This window comes from Vombatus ursinus, unplaced genomic scaffold (genome assembly GCF_900497805.2).
Source record: "Vombatus ursinus unplaced genomic scaffold, bare-nosed wombat genome assembly UNPS02014852.1, whole genome shotgun sequence".
NCBI lineage: Eukaryota > Metazoa > Chordata > Mammalia > Diprotodontia > Vombatidae > Vombatus > Vombatus ursinus.
The window spans coordinates 171,054-192,269 of NW_020954630.1; the positions used below are offsets into that span (position 1 = coordinate 171,054).

Here is a 21,216-nt window from a genome sequence, read left to right on the forward strand (position 1 = left end):
ACTATTTCATTCTTGTCTTTGTTTCTCTAGCACCTATCATAATACCTTTCTCTCACGTGGTAGTTGCTTAATAAATGTTTGTTAAATTCAACCCAGACTTTGGACAAATCATTGAACACCTCTGGGCTTCTTTTGTTTCTAAATTCTGAAGCATATTTTCAAACACATTTTTTTACAATCCCTTCCTTGTGCATACCTTTGCATTCAAGTCATCATATATTCAGATACCTGTGTGTGTGTGTGTGTGTGTGTGTGTGTGTGTGTGTATAACTTCTCAATCTCTTCATGTTTTGGAACACAAACAGTTGGGGCGCAAAAAGTAAGGATCTTCTTGATGGTATTTTGTTTATGCTTACTAATAGCACTGCAAAGTGAAATGACCAAGTGAAATGATCTTTTTGTTGCTTTTGGGCACATGATAAAACCAACTTCACCGTCTCCTTTATTTGCTTCTCCAAAGATCTATCCTTCTGTTTAGTTACAACTTCCTTATGCCTTCTGGCAGAATTTCTTTCTTTTGAAAAAAATTTTTAATGACATTTTCTGTTTTTTACATCATCATTGAATCCTATGTGTCCCTCCTCCTTCCCCTCCCAGAGAGCCATTTTATATGAAAAATAGTATTTTTTGGAAGGCAAGGGAAAAAAAGTCCACACAACTTATTGATATATTGAAAAAGCCTGAAAACATGGAATGTCTTCTCACATCTCTTCATCTGAGTTCCAGTTGATCTTTATGATTTTGTTATATTTACTTTTAATTTTTTGGTGTGTTGTTCTTTCTATTTACTTTGTTGTTACTGTGTACATTGCTTTCTTGGTTCTGCTTACTTCACTCTACATTAGAGTACAGCTCCACTACTTTTTTTTTTACAGCTCCACTAACAATGTATCAGTGTACCTATCTTTCCACAGCCCCTCCAACATTGACTATTGGCATTTTTTTTTGCAATTTTTGCCACTTTTCAGGGTGTGAGATAAAGCCTCAGAGTTGTTTGGATTTGCATTTTTCTTATTATTAGTGATTTGGAGCATTTTTTCATGTGGCTATGAATATTTGGCAGTTCTTCTTTTGAGAACTATTCATATCCTTTGACCATTTATCTATTGGGGAATGGTTATTCTCTTTATATATACTTATTGATTATTTATGTATCTTGCATAGCAAACCCTTATCAAGAGAAATTTGATACGATGATTTTTTCCATTTGATCACTTCCCTTTTTATCCTAGGTGCATTAATATTGTCTGTGCAGAAGCTTTTCAGTTTCAAGTCATCAAAATTATCCGTTCTATCTTTTGTAATTGCCTCCATCTCTTGTTGGCTAAGATTACATTTCCTACCCATAGCTGTGAGAAGTATGTTTGTCTTCTATTTTTTTAATTGTATAGTCATTAATATTAATGTCATGTATCTATTTAAAATATACTGTGGAATGTGGTGTAATATGTTGGTCTAAGCCCAATTTTTGCCAAAGCTCAGTTTTTGCCAGACTGTTTTCCAGTTTTCCTGGTAGTTTTTATCAAATAGGGAGTTTTTCTATAGATAATTTATGTTTTCAACTTTATCAAACACTGGGTTATTGAGTTCTATTGTTTCTAAATCTCTCTTGTCTAGTCTGTTCCATTTATCTCTCTATTCTTTTTTTTTTTTGCTTTTTATTTTTTAATTAATTTATTTTTAGTTTTCAACAATCACTTCCATAAGCTTTTGAGTTTTAAATTTTCTCCCCCTCCCTTCCCCCCAATGGCATACAATATGATATAGACACACATATACATTCCTATTAACATATTTTCATATTAATCATGTTGTAAAGAAGAATTAGAACCAATAGGAGGAACCACAAGAAAGAAGAAACAAAACAAAGCAGAAGGAAAAAAAAGAGCAATAGTATGCTTTGATTTGCATTCAAACTCCATAGTTCTTTCTCTGGATGTGGATAGCATTTTCCATCATGAGACTTTTGGAGATGCCTTAGTTCCTTTCGTTGCTGAGAAGAGCTAATCTATCAAAGTTAGTCATCATACAATGTGGCTGTTACTGTGTAAGGTGTTCTCCTGGTTCTGCTGATCTCTCTATTCTTTAACCGATGCCAGATGGTTCTGATGATTGCTGCTTTAAAATATAGTTTGAGGTCTGGAAGTGCTATTCTCCCTTCATCCTTACTTCTTTTCATAATTTCCCTTGATATTCTAGATCTTTTTTTTTTCCAAATGAATTTTGTCATTTCCTCTAGTTCTGTAAAATATCCCCTTGGTAACTTGATTGATAAAGCATTAATTAATTTTGGTTGTATTGTCATTTTTCTTATTTTGTCACAGCTTAGTCATGAGCATTGAATATCCCTCTGGTTGTTTAAGTTGTTCTTCATTTTTTTTTTTTTTGCAGGGAATTGAGGTTAAGTGACTTGCCCAGAGTCACACAGCTGTGAGTGTTATGTGTCTGAGGCTGGATTTGAATTCAGGTCCTCCTGACTCCAGGGCTGGTACACTATCCACTATGCCACCTAGCTGCCCCTATTCTTTATTTCTTTAAGGAGCACTTTATAATTGAACCTATACAAGTCTTTTGAGTACTTTGGGAGGTTGATACCCAGATATGTTGTGCATTTGTAGTTATTTGGAATGGTACTTCTTTTGCTATTATTGTTTATTATGTTTTGTTATTATTACATAGAAATTCTGTTGATTTTTGAGGATTTATTTTGTAACCTGCAACTTTGCTGGAGCTATTAATTGTTTCAATTAGCATCTTTGCTGATTCCCTGGGGTTTTCCAAGTAAACCATCATATCATCAGCAAACAGGGTCTTTTATCTCCTCTTTATGTATCTTTAATTCCTTTAATTACTTTGTAATCTTATTATTATTATTACTAGCATTTCTAGAACTATTTCAAATGATACTGGGAAGAGTGGGCATCCTTGCCTCATTGAAAAAACATTGAAAATGGTGTGTATCCTCATTGCATATGATACTTGCTCTTTTATTTGGGGCAGCTAGGTGGTATAGGGGATAGAGCACTGACTCTGGAGTCAGAAAGGCCTGAGTTAGAATCTGGTTTCAGATGCTTACTCGCTAGCTGTGTGACCCTGGACAAGTCATTTAACTTCCTTTTTGAACATGAAAAACTGAAAGTGAGACTCTGGACTACGGTGTTTTCACTAGATAAGGGCATCTGCTATTCTTCCAAGTTTCCAGAGAAGGTAGTTCTACTTTTACCTCTCACAAAGCCAAAGGAAGAAGCTTCTTCGGAGGGAATACAGTGGAAGGAGGGAATTGGAAGTGAGTTGAATGCCTTAGGGCTGCATCACAGAGAGGAGGAATGGAGAGAACTTCTATGGACTTTCTCTAGGGTAAGTGCTGACATCAGGGCAGCTTTGAAGTGCTAAAAAATCACGGGGTCATAGAACATTAGAACTGAAACTCAATTTAAGAGAGGGGTGCAACTTGCTAAGGACACATAGGGAATTCCTGACTAACCCCTCTGTGCAATGCCAGTGCATAGATCCTGTAACCTTATCGTCCATCTCTATTTCCAGAAACCCTGAGTGGTTTTCTTCCATTCTGTCCACTTGCATTCCCTCCAGCAAATTTCTGCTGGTTTGGAGGTCTGCTTTTCAAGTTACCCAGACCAACCCCAAGTTGCTCTTCAAGACCAGGCACTAAGCTATGTGATTCAGTGACGTGACAGTGTAGGAAACAGAACCTCTTCATTAATATGATCAGATATTTATTGAGCATTTATTATGTGCAAGGTACCCAGAGGAAAGGAGGAAGAAAACAGTGGACCCTTTCTTTGGCCCAAAGGCCATTTATACTATAAGAAGGGCTCTTCAACTTCCCCCTCTCTTTTTGTCCCTTCCCCCTCCCTTTCCCTTCTGTTCTCCAGTCCTATCCCCTCTTGCTTGCTCCCTCCCCTTTCCAGCCCTAGTGAAATGGAAAAGTAGATGTAGGCATGCGCAATAGTCCCAGGAACTGTATCCCGCCCCTCCGTATCCCACTTTCAGCTTCCTTTTTCCCTTTATCCCTACTCTATCAGAGCCCAGGAAGGAGGGAAAGGTAGTTCTTGGATTTCTCCTAGGCAGGGTTCTTAAAGGGGGTCATTATCGCACAAGTATAGTTCCACCTGTCTAGAGGCAACAGAAGGAGGCAGCTCCTGCTTGGGCCATGGCCAAGGTCAAAGCAGCTCAGGTAGGCCCTGAATTACACTGGGGCACTGAGGGGTGGAGAGACCCTCTGGGGAGGCAAGTATAAAAGAGAAAGTGGTGGGCTCTATGTGTTTGTGTCTGGGCGACCAATCGACCCACCCACCGACTGGATGTGACTCTGGGTGAGATTCGGCCCAAAGGCCTGGCTTTGTATTGAACGTTTGTTGAATGAATGTATCTAGGAGATTTTCCAGTCGTGTAGGAAAGTGACCAGAACCCTCCCCAGGGACAGGAAATTGGAGGGATTTCCACATTCCCTCTGCTTTGGAGACCCCACCACTATTACTCCCCGCTGCTGTAAAGGAGCTATGTAGGTGGTGACTCATAGATTGGAAAGTAGATAGTAGAGGAAATGGTGATTTAGCTAACTAGTACTTTAAAAAAAAAAGGCAATATGAACCTCTATTCTTTCAGATTACTACCCCCCCATATCCCACACCACTATCACCAAAAACAAAGGAGTGGTACTCCTGCTTTCATACTCATATTCATGTTCTTGTTGCCCTTTGTGATTTATTTTTCCCATAAAAGCTGACTTTAAGGTTTGTATTAACTAGATTTCATCTCTATGAGTATTTTTCCAGAATGGGGAGATGGAGGATCATGTGTTTTAACCTGTACCTCATTTCCCTGTGGGTCTCTGAGGACAGCCCTATATATTTATTTTTGTCTCTGTGTTGAGGCAGGAAAAGTATTGTGTGTTTACAGCTCTGTAGATGTGTTCAACTGTGACTGTGCCTATGACTTTGTAATAATATGTGGGTATGTATCTCCAAGATTGTGTGTTTGTGTATTAGCTATATGTCCAAAGTGGGTGTTTGTCCCTGTGAATTAGCCTGAGTCACTCCTAAACTCTGAAGGACAAAGCCAGGATTCTGCACAGGCACATTCACAGTTTTGGGTATCCAATTCTATTCAATTCAACAAATATTCAGTTCCTACTATGTTAAAAGCACTATGATGCTGAAGATAAAAAGATAAAATCAGACATGGTCTCTGTCTTCAAGGAACTTATGATCTAATATGTATAATATAATATACATATACAGATGTGTATATAAGTAACTGTAATGCAGGAGCACGATGTGATAAGTGAAAAAAATGGAGGTCAAAACAGTTTTGAGAGATTTGAGGAGGGTGAGAGGTTTGCAGCTGTGGGGCAAGGGCACGGACTGGAGGGTGAGTTGGGTCTTGAAGTGAGGTAGAGATAGGGTAGGGGAGGCAGGAGCTCTTTCTAGGTGAAGGGGACATCTTGAGCAAAGATGTGGAGGTAGGAGAATAAAACAGGGGGGAGGGTGGTAGCTGAATATACAGTTTGGCTGGAGTGCAGTATAAATATGTGAAGGGGAATAGTCTGAAAAAGAGAGAGGGAGGTAGGCTCTTGAATGCCAGCATTAGGATTTTATATTTGATGCAGGAGACAAAAGAGGAGCCACGGAAGGTTTTTGGGTAGAGTAACGTGAGCAATGGAAGCTCACTTGGATGGCAGTATGAAGGGTGAGTTAGGGAATTGAGAGGTTGGAGGCAGCAGTACCTATTATGTCAGGCAATAATTAAAATTAGTACAGTATCTAGGATTACAGAGCACTCTAGTTTGCAAAGCATTTTACAAGTGTTATTTTATATCATCCTCACAACAACCCTGAGAATTAGATACTATTATTATTTATCCCCATTTTACAGATAAGGAAACTGAGGTAGAGATAGGTTAAATAATTTGCTCAGGGTCACACTACTAGTAGGTATCTGAGGCCAGATTTGAATTCACTTCATCCTGACTCCAGGCCCAGTGCTCTCTTCACTGTTCCACCAAGGACATAATGAAGTCCTAAACCAGAACTTGTTGGGGACTCAGGGTGTGAGTGAGGGCTCCTCCCAAGGTTTTGGGGCTGAATTAGAAGCCTTCTTTCTGGATAGGGGTGACAGTCAGCCTGCTCCAAATTAGTGAGCAGTGAAAAAGCTATTTCTTAAGCGGCAGCTGGTGCCACAACGGATAGAGCTCTGGGCCAGGAGTCAGGAAAATCTGAATTTAAATGTCTTCAGACACTTACCAGCTATGTGTTCCTGGGCAAGTCACCTATGCCTCAGTTTACTCATCTATAAAATAAGGATAATAATAATACCTACCTCCCAGGGTTGTTGTAAGGATAAAATTAAATAGTATTTGTAAAGTGCTGTACAAACCTTGAAGAACTCCATAAATGCTAGCTGTTAAACGACTCTGAACCAGTTCTTCATGTTGCCATACTGGTGAAAATTATCTGTCCTAATTCTCATTGCCTAAGGCTGTCAGTCTTATATAATTGACAATTGTATAAATAAATAAACTAATCCATACTTGTGTGCTAGTGAGAAAGGTAGAAGAAGGCTGCTTTCTCTTTCATTCATCCAAATCAGGACCTTTCTAGATAAATAGCACATTCAAACAGTGGTCTCTGGAGACCAAGTCCTTGTCAGGGTTCTCAGCCACAGACTAGCTTAGTGGGGAAAGAAGAGAAAGAAAGAGTCCTAATGTGGGGAATGAATCATAAGTATCCTAAGCTAACTATGGATGAGAACTGTTAATGGGTTTTCAGGGGAACCCTGGAAAGACTGGAATAAGACATTGTGTGACTGGTGGTTTCAGGTCTTCCTAACGTTTGAGGATGTGGCCATCACTTTCTCTCAGGAAGAGTGGGAGATGTTGGCTGCCTGGCAACAGCAGTTGTACCGGGATGTGATGAAAGAGAACTATGAAACCTTGAGTTCTTTGAGTGTTGGTGAGTTTTGATTTTTCATTCATTTACCTGTGGGGACGATTCAGTTTCAGGAAAGGTGGAGAAAATTTCTTTCACTTCTCTTATCTAGTGTCTGAATTGGAGAATTGTGAGAAATAGATCTGATAGGCAGGTAAGAGGCTCTTACTGAAGAGAATAATTTTGACTCATATCCATTTAGGAGGCAAGAAAATCTGGGTAAGGTCCCCAGGGGTGTGAATTAAAGGAATAGATTTAGGTGGGGGAAGGGCAGTAGAGATCTTAAGGGTTGAAATGGCGACAACCAGATTAGGATAAACTCTTGGAAACCAAGGTACTGCCCAACGCAGGAGCCTCAAGGCCAAAGGGTCCCCAACCCTGTACTAGAGGATGTCAAGGTGGATGTGTTGATGCACATGCACAGAGCTTTGGACACACCTCATGTTCTCATAACCTGACATCAGTTATGGCTTGGTTGGGCAATGGGCCTCAGCACAGCTAGCTAAGAAAGCAGGTGTTTGTGGGAAGTAAACCTTGGCATAATAGAAGCACATACTGAGAATTTTGTTGACTTTGCTTCCAACAGGCAGGTTGGGAGCCCTGCCAGAGCTATTCACTACATTGGGACAGGTCTTTGAAACCTGGGAAGATCAGCAGAACTTGTTGAGAAGAGATAATTTGGAAAGCTCATACTTGGGTGAGGATTTTCCTTCAAGCTCTTTTAAGGTGACTGACTTTGGTCAGGAACTCAGTCAGCCAGCAAATGTCATGGATTGAGCACTCACATTTATATAATACTAGTTGTCATGGGGACTTAGACTGTTCCTGTTCTGTGGCACAGTAGATAAGCACTGGTGTTGGTTGGAAGCAGAAGACTTGGATCCAGTGGTGTGCTGGTAAACATTCAACAATTAGGTCTCTGGGGCGGAAATGTACCTATGACATATTTTTAAGTTTAATCTGCATTATTAGCATTTTCTCCATCACTTTGTTAAATCTAGACAATTAATAAAAGACAAAAAAATCAAGCCCTAATTTGTAGCATTTGCCAGTTTCAGAAGTGTCAATGCTCACAATGAAAATTTTAACAGTTGGCTCCAATTCAAGGTAGGCTAGCACACCACTGCTTAGGTTCCACTTACGCCACTTCTGTGTGACTTTGGTCAAGAACCTTAACTTCTTTAAGCCTCACTTTTCTATAAAATGAAGGGATCAGACTGGATGACCTCTAAGATCCCTTTCAGTCCTAATGCTATGTCCTATGAGCAATTCCCTTCCCACAATCCCTTGTTAGAAGCCCCGAGGGAATACTGACTTTTTTTCTCTCTTTATAGGTGTTGGGGTCAGGAAGTGTCCTCGGAAAGAAAATCCTAGGAAACAGCAATTGAGTGGGGATTTCCCAGGGGAACAAGGTGAAACAGATTCTCAGCCCTCCAGCCACAAAAAGTTTCAAGAAGCAAATCTCCTACCCCCTGGACAGATGGATAGTTTGATGAGTACTGAGCCTGGAGGCAACAAGAGAGATAATGGAGTCTTGCATAGCCTTTCTCCAGGTGAGAGAGCTCTCATGGAGAAGATACAGAACCAGGAGTTAGCCTCTGAGAATGAGCTTTCCCTGAAACCTCACCATTGTCCTGAATGTGGAAAGCACTTCAAGAGGCGTCATGAGCTTAAGGTGCACAAGCGAGTACACACAAAGGAACGGCCTTTCCCCTGCCCAGAATGTGGGAAGTGCTTCCGGCAGAAGTCAGCCCTGATGACCCACCAGTGGGTGCACAGCAAGGAACGCCCCTTCCCCTGCCCTGAGTGTGGGCGATGCTTTGCCCAGAAGCAGTACCTGAGGAAACACCAGTGGGTACATAGAAACGAGCGCCCCTTCCCCTGCCCAGAGTGTGGGCGCTGCTTTACCCAGAAGCAATACCTCAAGAAGCACCAGCATTTGCACAGTGGGGAACGTCCCTTTGCCTGCTCAGAGTGTGGGCGTTGCTTCTCCCAAAAGCAGGACCTCAAGAAACACCAACATGTGCACAGTGGGGAGCGCCCCTTTCCCTGCCCTGAGTGTGGGCGCCAGTTTGCCCAAAAGCAGGATCTTAAAAGGCACCAACGTGTGCACAGTGGTGAGCGGCCATTTCCTTGTTCTGAATGCGGGCATCACTTTTCCCAAAAGCAAGACTTGAAGAAGCACCAGCGTGTGCACACTGGTGAGCACCCCTTCCTCTGTCCTCAATGCGGGCATCACTTTGCCCAAAAACAGGGCCTGAAGAAGCACCTGCGTGTGCACCAGCGTGTACCAGGTAGTAAACGGCCCTTCCCATGCCCTGAGTGTGGGCGTCCTTTCACTCGAATGCATGACCTAAAGAAGCACCAAAGAAACATCCACAGCAGTGAACATTTTTTCGCTTGCCCTGGCTGGGATCAGCAGTTCAGCAACATGGCCAATAATTCCATCAGCTTGGAGCTGATCAAGCTTGGACCACTGGACTGGTGAGCACAGGTCTTCCTTTGATGCCCTTTCCAAGACTGCCTTCAAGGAGTACTCCATGCCATGGAACCCTCCTGTTCCTCTTTACTGATCCATATTTATCTATCATCTGGCCAAATCTCTAAGAGCTCATATAGATGATGAGACTGGTAATAGATATTGTCATACTGGACCAAGTTCAACAAAGGATGACCAGGACAGTAAGGGAATTGGTCACCTTACCATGTAATAAGAGGATCAGTCGAATTAACATGGGTGTTTAGCCTGAAGAAGAAAAGATTTAAGGGGACCTAAGAGCTACTGTTAAGTATTTCAAGTGCTATTATGTAGTAGAGAGATTAGGCTTGCTTGGCTTGGCACCAGAGGACAAAGCTAGGAGCGTCATTTGTAGAGGAAGCAGATTGGGTTCAATGTAAAGCAAGAGCTCCCTATTAGAGCTTTCCTAAAGTGGATTAGGCTGTCTCAGGAGATAATATTTAACCCCATTTAGGGAGGTCTTCAGGCAGAATCTTGATTACTTTCACAGGATGCTATAGAGGGGATTCCTTTTTGGGTTGAACCAGGGGTTGTCTCATCTCACTTTCAAATTTGAGATCCTGTGATTCTGTTTATTATTCTAAGGTCTTATAGACTGATAAGGGTTTAATTAAATAATATATTTGAATTTGAACAAGAGTCTTCCATACTTTAACTCAAGTGGTGGGAATCTGTCATAAAGGTTTGCAAATCTTCATTCATTCACACCCTGATGGAGGAAGGGTGGAGCATGCCAGAGGTCTCAGCTGCTACCAACTGGTTTCCAACTCCTTTTAGTAGTCTGTTTGGTAGAGTTAGGGTTTGTTACATAAAAAGGAAGGCTTTTCTCTTGTTGAACTTCCTTTGTAGCTACAAAGCTATTGTTAGAACACACATTAGAAGTAATTAACAACCAACTTAGAAATAAAATCTGACGTTGGGGGAAGTAAGTAATTCTCAGAAAAAAGGGGATAAGGAGACTCCAGGGGAAAAATATAACTACTCAACAATTTTCAACGTGACTGGCTCTAACCATACTCCTCAAAATCACTCGGTATGCAAGTTAGATTGAGTACCATAGATTGTTGACCTTGACCTTAAGCCAAAAAGTGGGAGCCAAAAACCTAAAGATTTCAAGGTTTCAAGGCCTCTAGGGAAAATATTTTGGGATGTAACAATCATACAAGCTTACAGATCCACAAAAAACACCAGCTGAGGCTCACCAGTTCCATCAAAGGACAAAATCTGCATTTTTTTCCTAAGGACTAAATTGACTAGTCTACCAGTGTTATTTCAACTCCTTCCTGGGAGGCTTCACAATAGAAGCTGAGAAAATTACACTCAGTAATACAGCTAATTCTCCATTAATCACATTTAGATGATTTCATTGAACAAACCGAGGGAAGAGAAGGAAATAAGTTTTTATGTAATGCCTACTATATCCCAGCATTTTACAAATATTATCTCATTTGGTCCTCACAACAATCCTGGGGGGTAGATGCTATTATCATCCCTATTTTACAGTTGAAGAAACTGAGGCAGACAGCAGTTAAGACTGGTTACAGAGCCAGTATCTGAGGCTAGATTTGAACTCAGATGTGAACTATCCCCTTCACTACCTAGTGCTTCAGTATTCAGTTCAACAAAGTTTTACTGAATGCTAATAATATGAAAATAACACAGTGCCTTGTACATAATTAGTGCTCAAAAATGATTATTTAGTTGCACTGAAAATTGTTTAAACCCAGAATGGCTTTCTTTAGGGCTCTGGCCACATTTGAGCCACTTTGTTCCACCATTTTGTGGAATGTTCAAGTAATGAATGCACACTCTTTTTTTCATATTTGCATAAGGAAAACAGTTATCTCTGACTTGATGTGGATGATAGGGAAGTGATAGGCCTGAAATGTAGAAAGGGAGGATCAGAGCAAACTGAGAACTTTAGGGGCAGCTAGGTGGTGAAGTGGATAGAGCACTGCCCCTGGATTCAGGAGGACCTGAGTTCGATTCTGGCCTCAGACACATAACATTTACTAGCTGTGTGACTCTGGGCAAGTCACTTAACCCCATTGTCTAGCCAAAAATAACAACAACAAAAAAAAGAAAACTGAGAACTTTAAAAAAAAAATGCAGACTTTAGAAATTTTACAACTTGGATGAAAGAATCTTACCTAAGGAAGAAGGGTGTGAACCAGGCTAGCAGAAAATCACTGAGAGGTAGGTCAGAAAGAAAACAAATTTAGAAAACCAATAGAAAACTGGGGAAATATGCCAGATATTTCACCTCTTAGTGAAATAAGCTCCCACTTAGTAGGGCATTATTTGGCTTCACCACATTAGCTTAAAATAATAAACCTGTAAGCTAGAGTGGTAGAAAAGCCAAGTAGTTTTCTCTAGTCATTGATCATTTTCCCTGACAACTCTATTGCTAAACACTCATTGAGTATCAGTATGTTGGTATAGATTTCTGAAATAAAGCAAGTCAGGTGACTCAGAGAATTATCTACCAGGAAAAAAAAAAGCTTGTTAGAAGAAACAGTTTTGATTTTTCCAAAATAATACTGGGGTTCAAAAGGAGTTATCTATTATGCCTTTTTATATTAAAGCAAACTGTATTTTCCCAAATGAAGGACTAACTTAACAGTGCCAGAAGAACACCAGAAACAACCTATGTTCTTTTCCCTGCTGTAGGAGCTTGCTCTTCTCTAACAGTTTCTATTGTATCTTGCCAATGCTCCCACAAGATTTAATACCTATTGCTGGCTGTGAGACCTAAGAGTTAGGTAAGGGGTGGTGAGGTGGCTGGGAGAAATTCCTGAAGACTTCCCACCTGATGCCTGAGAACCCAGTGTGAAGGTGAATTGGGGAAAGTGTGACAGGGTGGGCTTTCTTCTTCTTGTCAATAATAGTAACACACCGTTAAGAGAGGCATTGTAGGGTTATGGATGGTGCTGTCGGTGGGGAGTCAGAATCAGAGCTATGGATTGGATTCTAGTCTCTACCCTGCCTCTGTTTTCTCTTGGATAAAATGGAACATGGCACAGGGAATAGGGATCTAATTTTGGATCAAGAAGACCTGTGTTTACATCCCACATTCATGAAGTCTCTTAACTTCCCTCATCTGAACAAAGGGGATGTCTAGAGCTCTTACTTCACAGGTCATGAGGATCAAATAAGATAATGAAGTACTTTGCCAAACTCTAGAGTCTTATGTAAATGGCTGTTGTTACTATGCCCATATGACCCTGCCCATGGGGACCCAAATGTGTTCAGATGGGAGTGGGGTGGGGAAACAATCATTCTGGACTCATTTTCTGAGCAGGATCCATTCTCCTACCCCTTTAAATTAAAAAAAAATATTGCTGGTCTTAAGTTATGTTGATGACTGTTAAAATGCAATTTTTTTCCCTATGTCCACAAATATTTATGAGCCTGAGACCTGGAGGAACTGTTCCCTTTAAAGGACAGGCTTTTCCTTTTTCAGTCTAACATTTATTGTTCTTCTGTTGACATTATACAAATTATGAACAAGAGAGAATGGGGGAGGAAAATGATGTATCTAGGAAAAGAAATCTCAGTTCTTCCCAGTCCTCCTTTTATTTTTTTGTCTTTCCTAAAATTCTAGAGTTGTTTCAGCAACGGATCACTTAAATATCTTTCCCTATCACTTTCTTTATTTTGAAATCAAAGGATAGGGAAAGAAGTTGCTTGTTCTTTCAGAAACAGCACAGAGCAAACATCACCACTGCGATTGGTGAAGGTAAAGGCCCCTCCTCTTGCTAAAAGATTATGTTGTCAATCAACATGACCAAGGAACAAACAACATTTTTAAAAAATACAGTTGTAATGACTGATGAGCTGTGACAAGAGGGAAGGTAATCCTGGGTCTTAAGGAGAAGAGTAGTTAGATCTTTTGAACCCATCAAAAGTGGCCTTCGCAAAAATTTAGCATTTAGTTTTAATTGTCACAATCTTCAGGATTTGGACAAATCTCTTAACTAAGAATCTAATGCTTGTTGAGCATCTACTTTGTATTGTGCTAAGTACTTGTGGGGCAGGTCAGAGAGGGGGATCAAAAGAAGTCCAAGACATAGCCCCTTGCCACCAGTAGTTTACAACCCAAATGAAGAAATTACATCTAGTCAATTTAAGATTTCACAAACTGATCACTCTCATGGTTGTTCTAGCCAAGATTCAGCCTCTGACAAAAAGCACCAGGGAATGTTTTCTGCCTGGGCAAAGATTTCCTCCTTGATATCAACCTCAAAGATTAGAGGTCCATTGCAAATATTGATTTCTTTTAACCCTTAACATACCAATGTCTGTCTTCCACATATGGTCTAGCGTGCCCTCAAACTCTAGGATTACATGCAATGGGTCTGATCCCGAGGGGCTGACCCAGAAAGGCCATATTCACTTTGGCTTTATGTGTCTCCTCTAACAGATTACTTCGAGAAGTCTCCAAATATGTTCATGTCTCAATTTCCACAATATTCCCTCCCAAACAGCCTTAATTTCACCACACAGAAAATGCAGAAAGCGTAGAACATGCACAAGACCCCATAAACAGAGAAAACACAAAGGCCTCACAGCAGCCCGGCTCCCTTACAGAGAACTGGGCTAGGAACTGACAACAGAGTCACACTTCTGACTGCTCAGAGAATCCCCAGCTCTCCCTGGGGGTTCTCTCAAGTCCCTCCAAGACTTGTAATGCCACCTTGTGTTTTGGACTTACCCCAGAAAGCATAGTTCCTTTGGGGCTTCCTTTCCCATTGGACTTACCTTATCCAGTAACTCATAGTAATAGCTATTATTATTCTAGCATGGAATTTAGGTGGGCAACCTCTTCTATCTCCAAGAGGCATGCCACTCAAGAATTCCCCTGTTTTTTGCGAAAGATCAAATTTCTGAACTTTCAAACTTAGAGCTACCCTGCTACTATCTCATCCTGCAACTTCCTTTAGTTCCTGGGGCCTTCTCTCCCTGAAACATCCCTCTGTAAAATCCATCCCCTTCTTCCATCCTCCCATTCCCTTCTGGAGTCTATATTTTGTGCAGGGGCACAAGCTGGCCTCTATTCCTCTCTCAACCCTGTTCCTGTCTTTCAGATTTAAAAAACATGCCCCTATCCAAGTACATTCATTCTTTCCACTCCCTTGGTAAATTGTCTTCCCCTATTAGGGTATAAACTCTCTGAGGGCAGGGAGTTCATGTTTGTATTTGTGCCCCTAACTTGGCACATAGTAAGCACTTAATAAATTCTTGTTTCCTTCCCACTTTTAAGGTAACCCTCAAGACTGGCACTACCCAAAAAATCAATTACTTTCTTCCAACAACAAAGCAGGGGGGATTCAGGAATGACATTGTCTTTGGACTCCTCTCTCTGGTCACACATGAGCACATTTAACATCTGTGTGTATCCCCAGGATAATTCACCACTGGCTAGGCAGTTTTTATCTCTTGGGGGGAAAATCCTTTTTTATCCAAGTTGGAGAAAAACTGAATAGACAAGAATGTGAAACTCCCACGTACTTCTGCCTTAAGGCAGCCATTCATCCAAATTGGGTATGTGGGCCCCAGTTGAGAGTAAATATAAATCTCTAGTGATTACCTTCAGCATGGTTGTAAAGTTCCTTCAGCACCACTCTGATGCACATGAGACAACTCTTGTGCAATTAAGGTTTAAGGTTTGTTAAGACATGGTTAGTGATAGAATAAGGGGGCAAGAATGGGACAAGGAGAGCAGAGGACAGTGTAAAGCTGTCCTGTTTAACTGTAGAGTTGATTCTAGAAATAAGGTTTCTAACAAATCATGAAATCCATAATAACAGAATCATGGACATATCATATTAATGCTGGATGGAAGGGATCTCAGAGGTCCTCTAGTTCAACTTATACCTATTAAGAATCCCCTCTCCAACATAACTGAAAAGTCTTTGTTTGGAGACTTCTAGTGAAGACCTGATACCTCTGGCTTTGCCTGGTTCACTTTTTGATAGCTCTGAGAAATAAGGGAAGTAAAACCAGAGCAAGGGTGATGTCCTTGGTTGAGAGATTGATTGAGACACTGGAAGTCTAGATGATTTGTTTGCCTTCTTAAGGTGCCAATGGGCATGTCCACGTTCTTAGAGAAAGATGTTTTCAAAAAGCCTAAGACATAAGTTCACCATCTTATGAGCTCATCGAGTCCACTGAGGAACTCTACTGATCAATACCCCATTACATGGGGCTGTATTGTGTAATGGAATGTTCCCTGGGCCTGAAATCAAATAACTTGAGTTTAGATCCTTTCTGCCACTTTCCATTTCTATGACTGTGCATGAGTGACCTCTCCTGTCTAGATCTCAGTTTCCTCATCTGTAAAACAAGGGGGTTGAACTAGATCTATGATTCTGTAATGGAAATTTGTTGTACGGGGTTTGGCTCAGTACTCCTTCCCTTTTATGAATATGTAGGGTTTGATCATAGCTACTTTCAAGTCTATAAGGCAGATTCAAGCTTGATATAAGGAAAAACTTTCTAACAATTACAGATACCCAAAAGTTGAATGGGTTGCCTCAGGGAGATAGAAACTTTCCCTCTCTCTTCCATTCTTTAAGCAAAGAAGGGAGGGGTGACCTCATGACAGTTATGTTATAGGACTTTTCTTTCAGCTGTTGGTTAGACTAGATGGCCTTTGAGAAACCTTCCAACTATAAGAATCTGTGATCTCTTCTCAATATTCCTCTCCTCAGGGTTTTTATTATACTTTCCTCCTCTTTCAAATGAGGATGTTAATCTGCTCTAAAACTGCCTCACAAATGGTTTGCTTCAAGGAACAAATGTAATAATTTTAATTGAATGGATTGTGGTTGCCACAATCTGTGCCTCAGTTTACTCATTTCTAAGATAAAGGGGTTGGAATAGATGACCCCTCATGGTCTCTTCTAGTTCCTAATCTTGTAAACCAGGGACAATCAATGTAAAAGTGCTTAGTACAAATGAGACTTGAACTAAATGTGTCTGCCCTGGTTGGAAACCAGTAAAGGTTGGGGAGGCATGAGCTCCAGAGGGTTAGGTCATAGTTAGAAAATACATCCTCTTTGTTGCCTCCCTTAAAGAACAATGAACTCTGCCGATACTTGGGCACTGCTACCCAGTGATGGCCTTCTCCTGGGAAGGACCAGTCTGTTCATGCTGGATTCCTCCTCCCTCCCTTCAGAGAGGGGGTCTCCTGGTCCTTGCTATGCCTAAAACAGGCCAGTGGTCCTGAATCTGACCACAGGGCAGTGCCTGGGTGTGTCTGGGTGCTCTAGTTACAAGATGCAGCACCCTCATGGGACTACAACTCCCAGCACACACCCCTGGACCTCTTTTCTATTGATTATGCAAAAGGCCCTAAATCACCAAGATGCTCCTTCTTTCTTTAATTATTGGTCAATTCAGGCAGCTAGGTGGTACAATGCATAGAGCACAAGGCCTGGAGTCAGGAAGACTTCAGTTCAAATCCAGCTTCAGACACTAGCTGTGTGACCCTGGGCCAGTCACTTAAACCTGTTTGCCTAAGTTTCCTCATCTATAGAATGAGCTGTTGAAGGAAACAGCAAACCATTCCAATATCTTTGCTAAAAAACAAACCCAAATAGGGTCACGAAGAGTTGGACACAACTGAAATAGTCCAGCAGCAATGCATGCCTGGAATTGTAGTACCTGGATTCATACAGATATGAAAAACATTCATTTAGGATTCATGAGTACTTTCTTTCCCCTCCCCTAGACCCTGTTCAACTCCAGGCTCTCCTCACATTCTCCAGGGAATTAGCTGAGCCAGTTAAAACAAAACAAAACAAAACAAAACAAAACAAAACAAAACAAAACAAAAAAACTAAGGTAGAGATTCAGTAAAATGGGAAATGTTTTTTTAAATGAATGATTCTGTCCTGTATCCAAGGTTTTGACATTTGCTGTTTTTGTTATTCTTGTTTACTGTGCTGGACTCTGCCTGTAGAAAGTGGAAATGATGGAAAGAAGCATGGAGATATGGAAAAATCCCTGACCCAGGACCTCTATGGTTTAATCTTTTACCCTGATGCTTACTGGTTGTGTAAACTGAGGCTAGTTAATTAACCTGTCAGCTTCAGATTTCTCTTTATTCAATGTCTGTGTCCTTTGTACTGTGCTGGGGAGATGAAGGAAAAGCGAAAAAGAAACATCCTGACCTTAAAGAAGCATACATTTCACTGGAAAAAAAATAATGGTATATACTTCAATAATACAAACTTCAATACCCTTTCCCATGGACTCTATATAATCTTGCTACACACAAATAAGTAAATACAAAATATTTACAGAGTAGTTTGGGGAGAGAGGGAAGTACATCAAGTCTATGGTTCCTTCTAATCTAACAAACCATGAAATCTATAATAATAGAATCATGGACATATCATATTAATGCTGGATGGAAGGGATCTCAGAGGCCCTCTAATTCAACTTATACCTATTAAGAATCCCCTCTCCAACATAACTGAAAAGTCTTTGCTTGGAGACTTCTAGCAAAGACCTGATACCTCTGGCTTTGCCTGGTTCACTTTTTGATAGCTCTTAGTAGTTAAAAAGATTTTCCTTACTTTGAGCTGAAATTTGTTTCTCTGCAATTTTTTCCCCTTTCTCCTACTTTTGTCCTATTCAACATAGAGAATTTGTCTCTTAAAAAATTAGAATCAGTTTTTTATTATAATTACTTTATATACTAACTCCCCTTAAGTCCTACTTTTATCTTCATTATTTCCTTATTTTTGACCTTTTGTTACTCCATATAAATTGTTATTTTGTATAATTCTATAAAGTATTTCCTTTGCTATTTATTTGGCCTAGGATTGAATCTGTAGATTAATTTAGGAAGTATCAAAACTTTATTACCTTGGGCTAATCTAGTCAAGACCATTGAATATTTCTTCTCTTATTTAGATCCTCATTTATTCAAGGGAAAACTGTTTTTGTAACTGAGTTTATATGTATTCTATGTGTGTCTTGCTAGATTAACTCCCAAGGATTTAATTAATTTTGTTATTTTTGTAGATGGTACTTTTCTTCTTCCTGGTTTTTATTAATAATATACATAAACGCTAATTTATGAATTTATTTTGTATCCTACTACTTTATTGAAGCTTGATTATTTTGTTGATTCACTAAGGTTTTCAGAGTAAACCATGATATTTCTGGCAAAGAGAGATAATTCTGTTTCTTCTTTTTCAACATGTATTCCTTTACTTTTCTTCTCTTTTTGCCATAGTACTTCTAACACAATGTCAAATAATTAGAACCATAGGCATCCTTGCTTTTCTCCTGAACTTATTATGAAAACTTTCATTGTTTCTTTATGATAGATAATGCTAGATGCTGGTCTTTGGTAAGTGTTTTTCAGTGGAAACTTCTAACGTTAACAAATTCAGTTTTCATTTAGCACTGACTCCTATCCTATCTTGTGCTAATTGATGAGTGTGTGAGCCCAAGTTTACATAGCTCTCTATATCTATCTAGCCTGGCTCAGACCCTCGACTACACTTCACCCACAGCATCTTCCTACGGTGCAGCTACCTAGGGGCATTGTTCTCTCCCCCTTTACTATTTCTTGTTCTTGGAATAGTGATCAAGTTAGTATTTCTAAGATAGGGGAGGTTAGCATTCAGAAGAGTTACTTAGGACTTCTGAGTTCTGCCACTAACATGTGAAGTGTCTCAGGAACTCAGCCTCTTTATACTTCTGTTTCCAATTTATTAAAACAAGCCTAATCTTGTCTTTCTTAGCTTCCTTGTGGGAACTCAGCTATAGTAGTAAAATGGAAAAAGATCTATGTCTTGATATCAAAAAACCTGAGTTTAAGTCCTAGCTCCGAAGCTTCAGAGCTGTGTGACCTTTGGCAAGTGTGGGCCACAGTTTCCTCGTCTGTAAAGCAGAATAATAATATTTGTACTTACCTCACAAGGTTGCTATAAGGACAATGCTTTGCAAACCTTAAAGCACTAAAGAGTCATTATCAATATATAGGGAATAAAGAAAGTCAATTCTGCCTTAATATTGAGACCTATTCATTGGGTAAAGCCCAATTTCTTGTTTCCTTTGACTAGGAAAAAAATGAAATATATGTCTAGTATGATGAAGTTTTGATGACCTTTCCAGTTCTAGATTGATATATAACTATGATCCTCTTGGGCAGCTAGGTGGGGCAGTGGATAGAGTGCAAATATCCATAGTGAATGACAGGAGTCTAGACAAAATGTTGAAGTTTGTGTTGAGTTTTTCTTGTCTTTGATTGTGCAAGAGCCTCTGCTATGACATCTTATCTCCCATCTTGCTCTCCCCATACAGGACAGCATACATACTCTAAACCTTTACCTTACCTAGATTAAGACTTCCATCTTATGTCCTGTATCAAGGAATGCTCTCATCTAAGAAACTGATAAATGAACTCAAGCTAATGATTAATGGCTCCTGTTAATGAGTTAAATTAATCTTCTATCCTTTCTAAGTAACATTTCCCTTTAAATAGGAATTTTCAATGTCTGAAAACAAAGGAAAACTAATAGGGCAGTTTCAGTCATAGTACTAGAAGGCAGAAGAGGATTATTTTTGGAGAGGGGTAGCTTTTGGGTTCTCTGAAATAATACCATCTAGATGATGGTTAGTTTGCTAGCCTTAAAATGAAATGTAGTAGCTGTTAATGGGCTGAAAACTGCATAAGAGGAAAAAAGATTAAGCAAAAGAATAAAGCATGGAGAGGGAAAGAAAGTTATGAGGACATCCCTTCCAGAGCAGCAGTGCCATCTGCAGGGAAGGGAAAGCAACTAAAACTCAATGTTAAAGCTATATCAATATTGATAGGAATGATATGTACCTTGAGAAGTCATTTAGTCCAGTTGCCTGCTTTCAAGCAGACCTATACCTCCTATACAATTTATAAGGACCTGCAGAAAAAAAATTTCCACAACCTTACACTATAACCCATCCCTTAAGTGTGTGGTGACTTAAAAGGAGTATGTACTTGAGCTGTTTTTACCTCATAGAGTTGTAAAGCAAATGGCTTATAAATCAGAAAGTGTTAAATGCCTTGGACAGGGCTGAGTAGACTTTAGAGGTTTAATTAATATTAAATTAGTAACTACAAACTATCCACCCAACACTTAGTTAAAAAACACAACTGGATTATGATCTACAGCATTGGAACAAATATTGATGAGATTAAGCTAGCAATAGACAAACTTTTAAGTACCTACACAGGCACAAAGGAATATAATGACAAAACAAAATAATCCCTACCTTCAAAGACTTTATATTCTACTGAGGGAAAACATGTACATACATAATGCAAAACAAATACAAGGTATTTTGGGGGAAGAAAGGCTCTGGCACACAGAGGGATCAAGAAATGTCCTATAAAAGAAGTGTCACTTGAAGAAAGGTAAGGATTCTAAGAGATGGAGGTGAGGAGGAAGTATTTTCTTGTGATGGGAGGAATACATAGGTACACGGATAGGAGATGGAATGTTCTATGTGAAGGACTATTAGTAGGTCAGTTTGGCTGGCCTGTAGAATGTATGAAGCAAAGTGACATGTAATAAGTATGTAAAGTTAGGATGGAGCCAGACTGTGGTAGATGTTAAATGTCAAACAGAAGAATTTATACTTTATGTGACAGACAATAGCAAGCCACTGGAACTTCAAGTGGAACATGGTCAGGCCTATAGTTTTGATTATCACTTTGATATCTGTATGGGATATGGGTTTAAGAAGGAA

General features: G+C 39.9%; 1 protein-coding gene across 2 annotated transcripts; it reads left to right on the plus strand.

Annotated features, from left to right (window-relative positions):
* The first annotated feature begins 4,022 nt into the window (after positions 1-4,022).
* Positions 4,023-10,064, plus strand: LOC114027136 (oocyte zinc finger protein XlCOF6.1-like). 2 transcript variants are annotated; one of them, XM_027841029.1, is made up of 4 exons: positions 4,023-4,195; positions 6,839-6,971; positions 7,534-7,644; positions 8,282-10,064. In XM_027841029.1, the coding sequence occupies exons 1-4, from the start codon at positions 4,172-4,174 to the stop codon at positions 9,433-9,435; spliced, it is 1,422 nt and encodes a 473-aa protein (XP_027696830.1). In that variant the 5' UTR covers positions 4,023-4,171; the 3' UTR covers positions 9,436-10,064. The 2 variants fall into 2 exon arrangements, with proteins under 2 accessions (XP_027696830.1, XP_027696831.1); XM_027841030.1 differs by lacking the exon at positions 7,534-7,644.
* Positions 10,065-21,216: the final 11,152 nt, after the last annotated feature.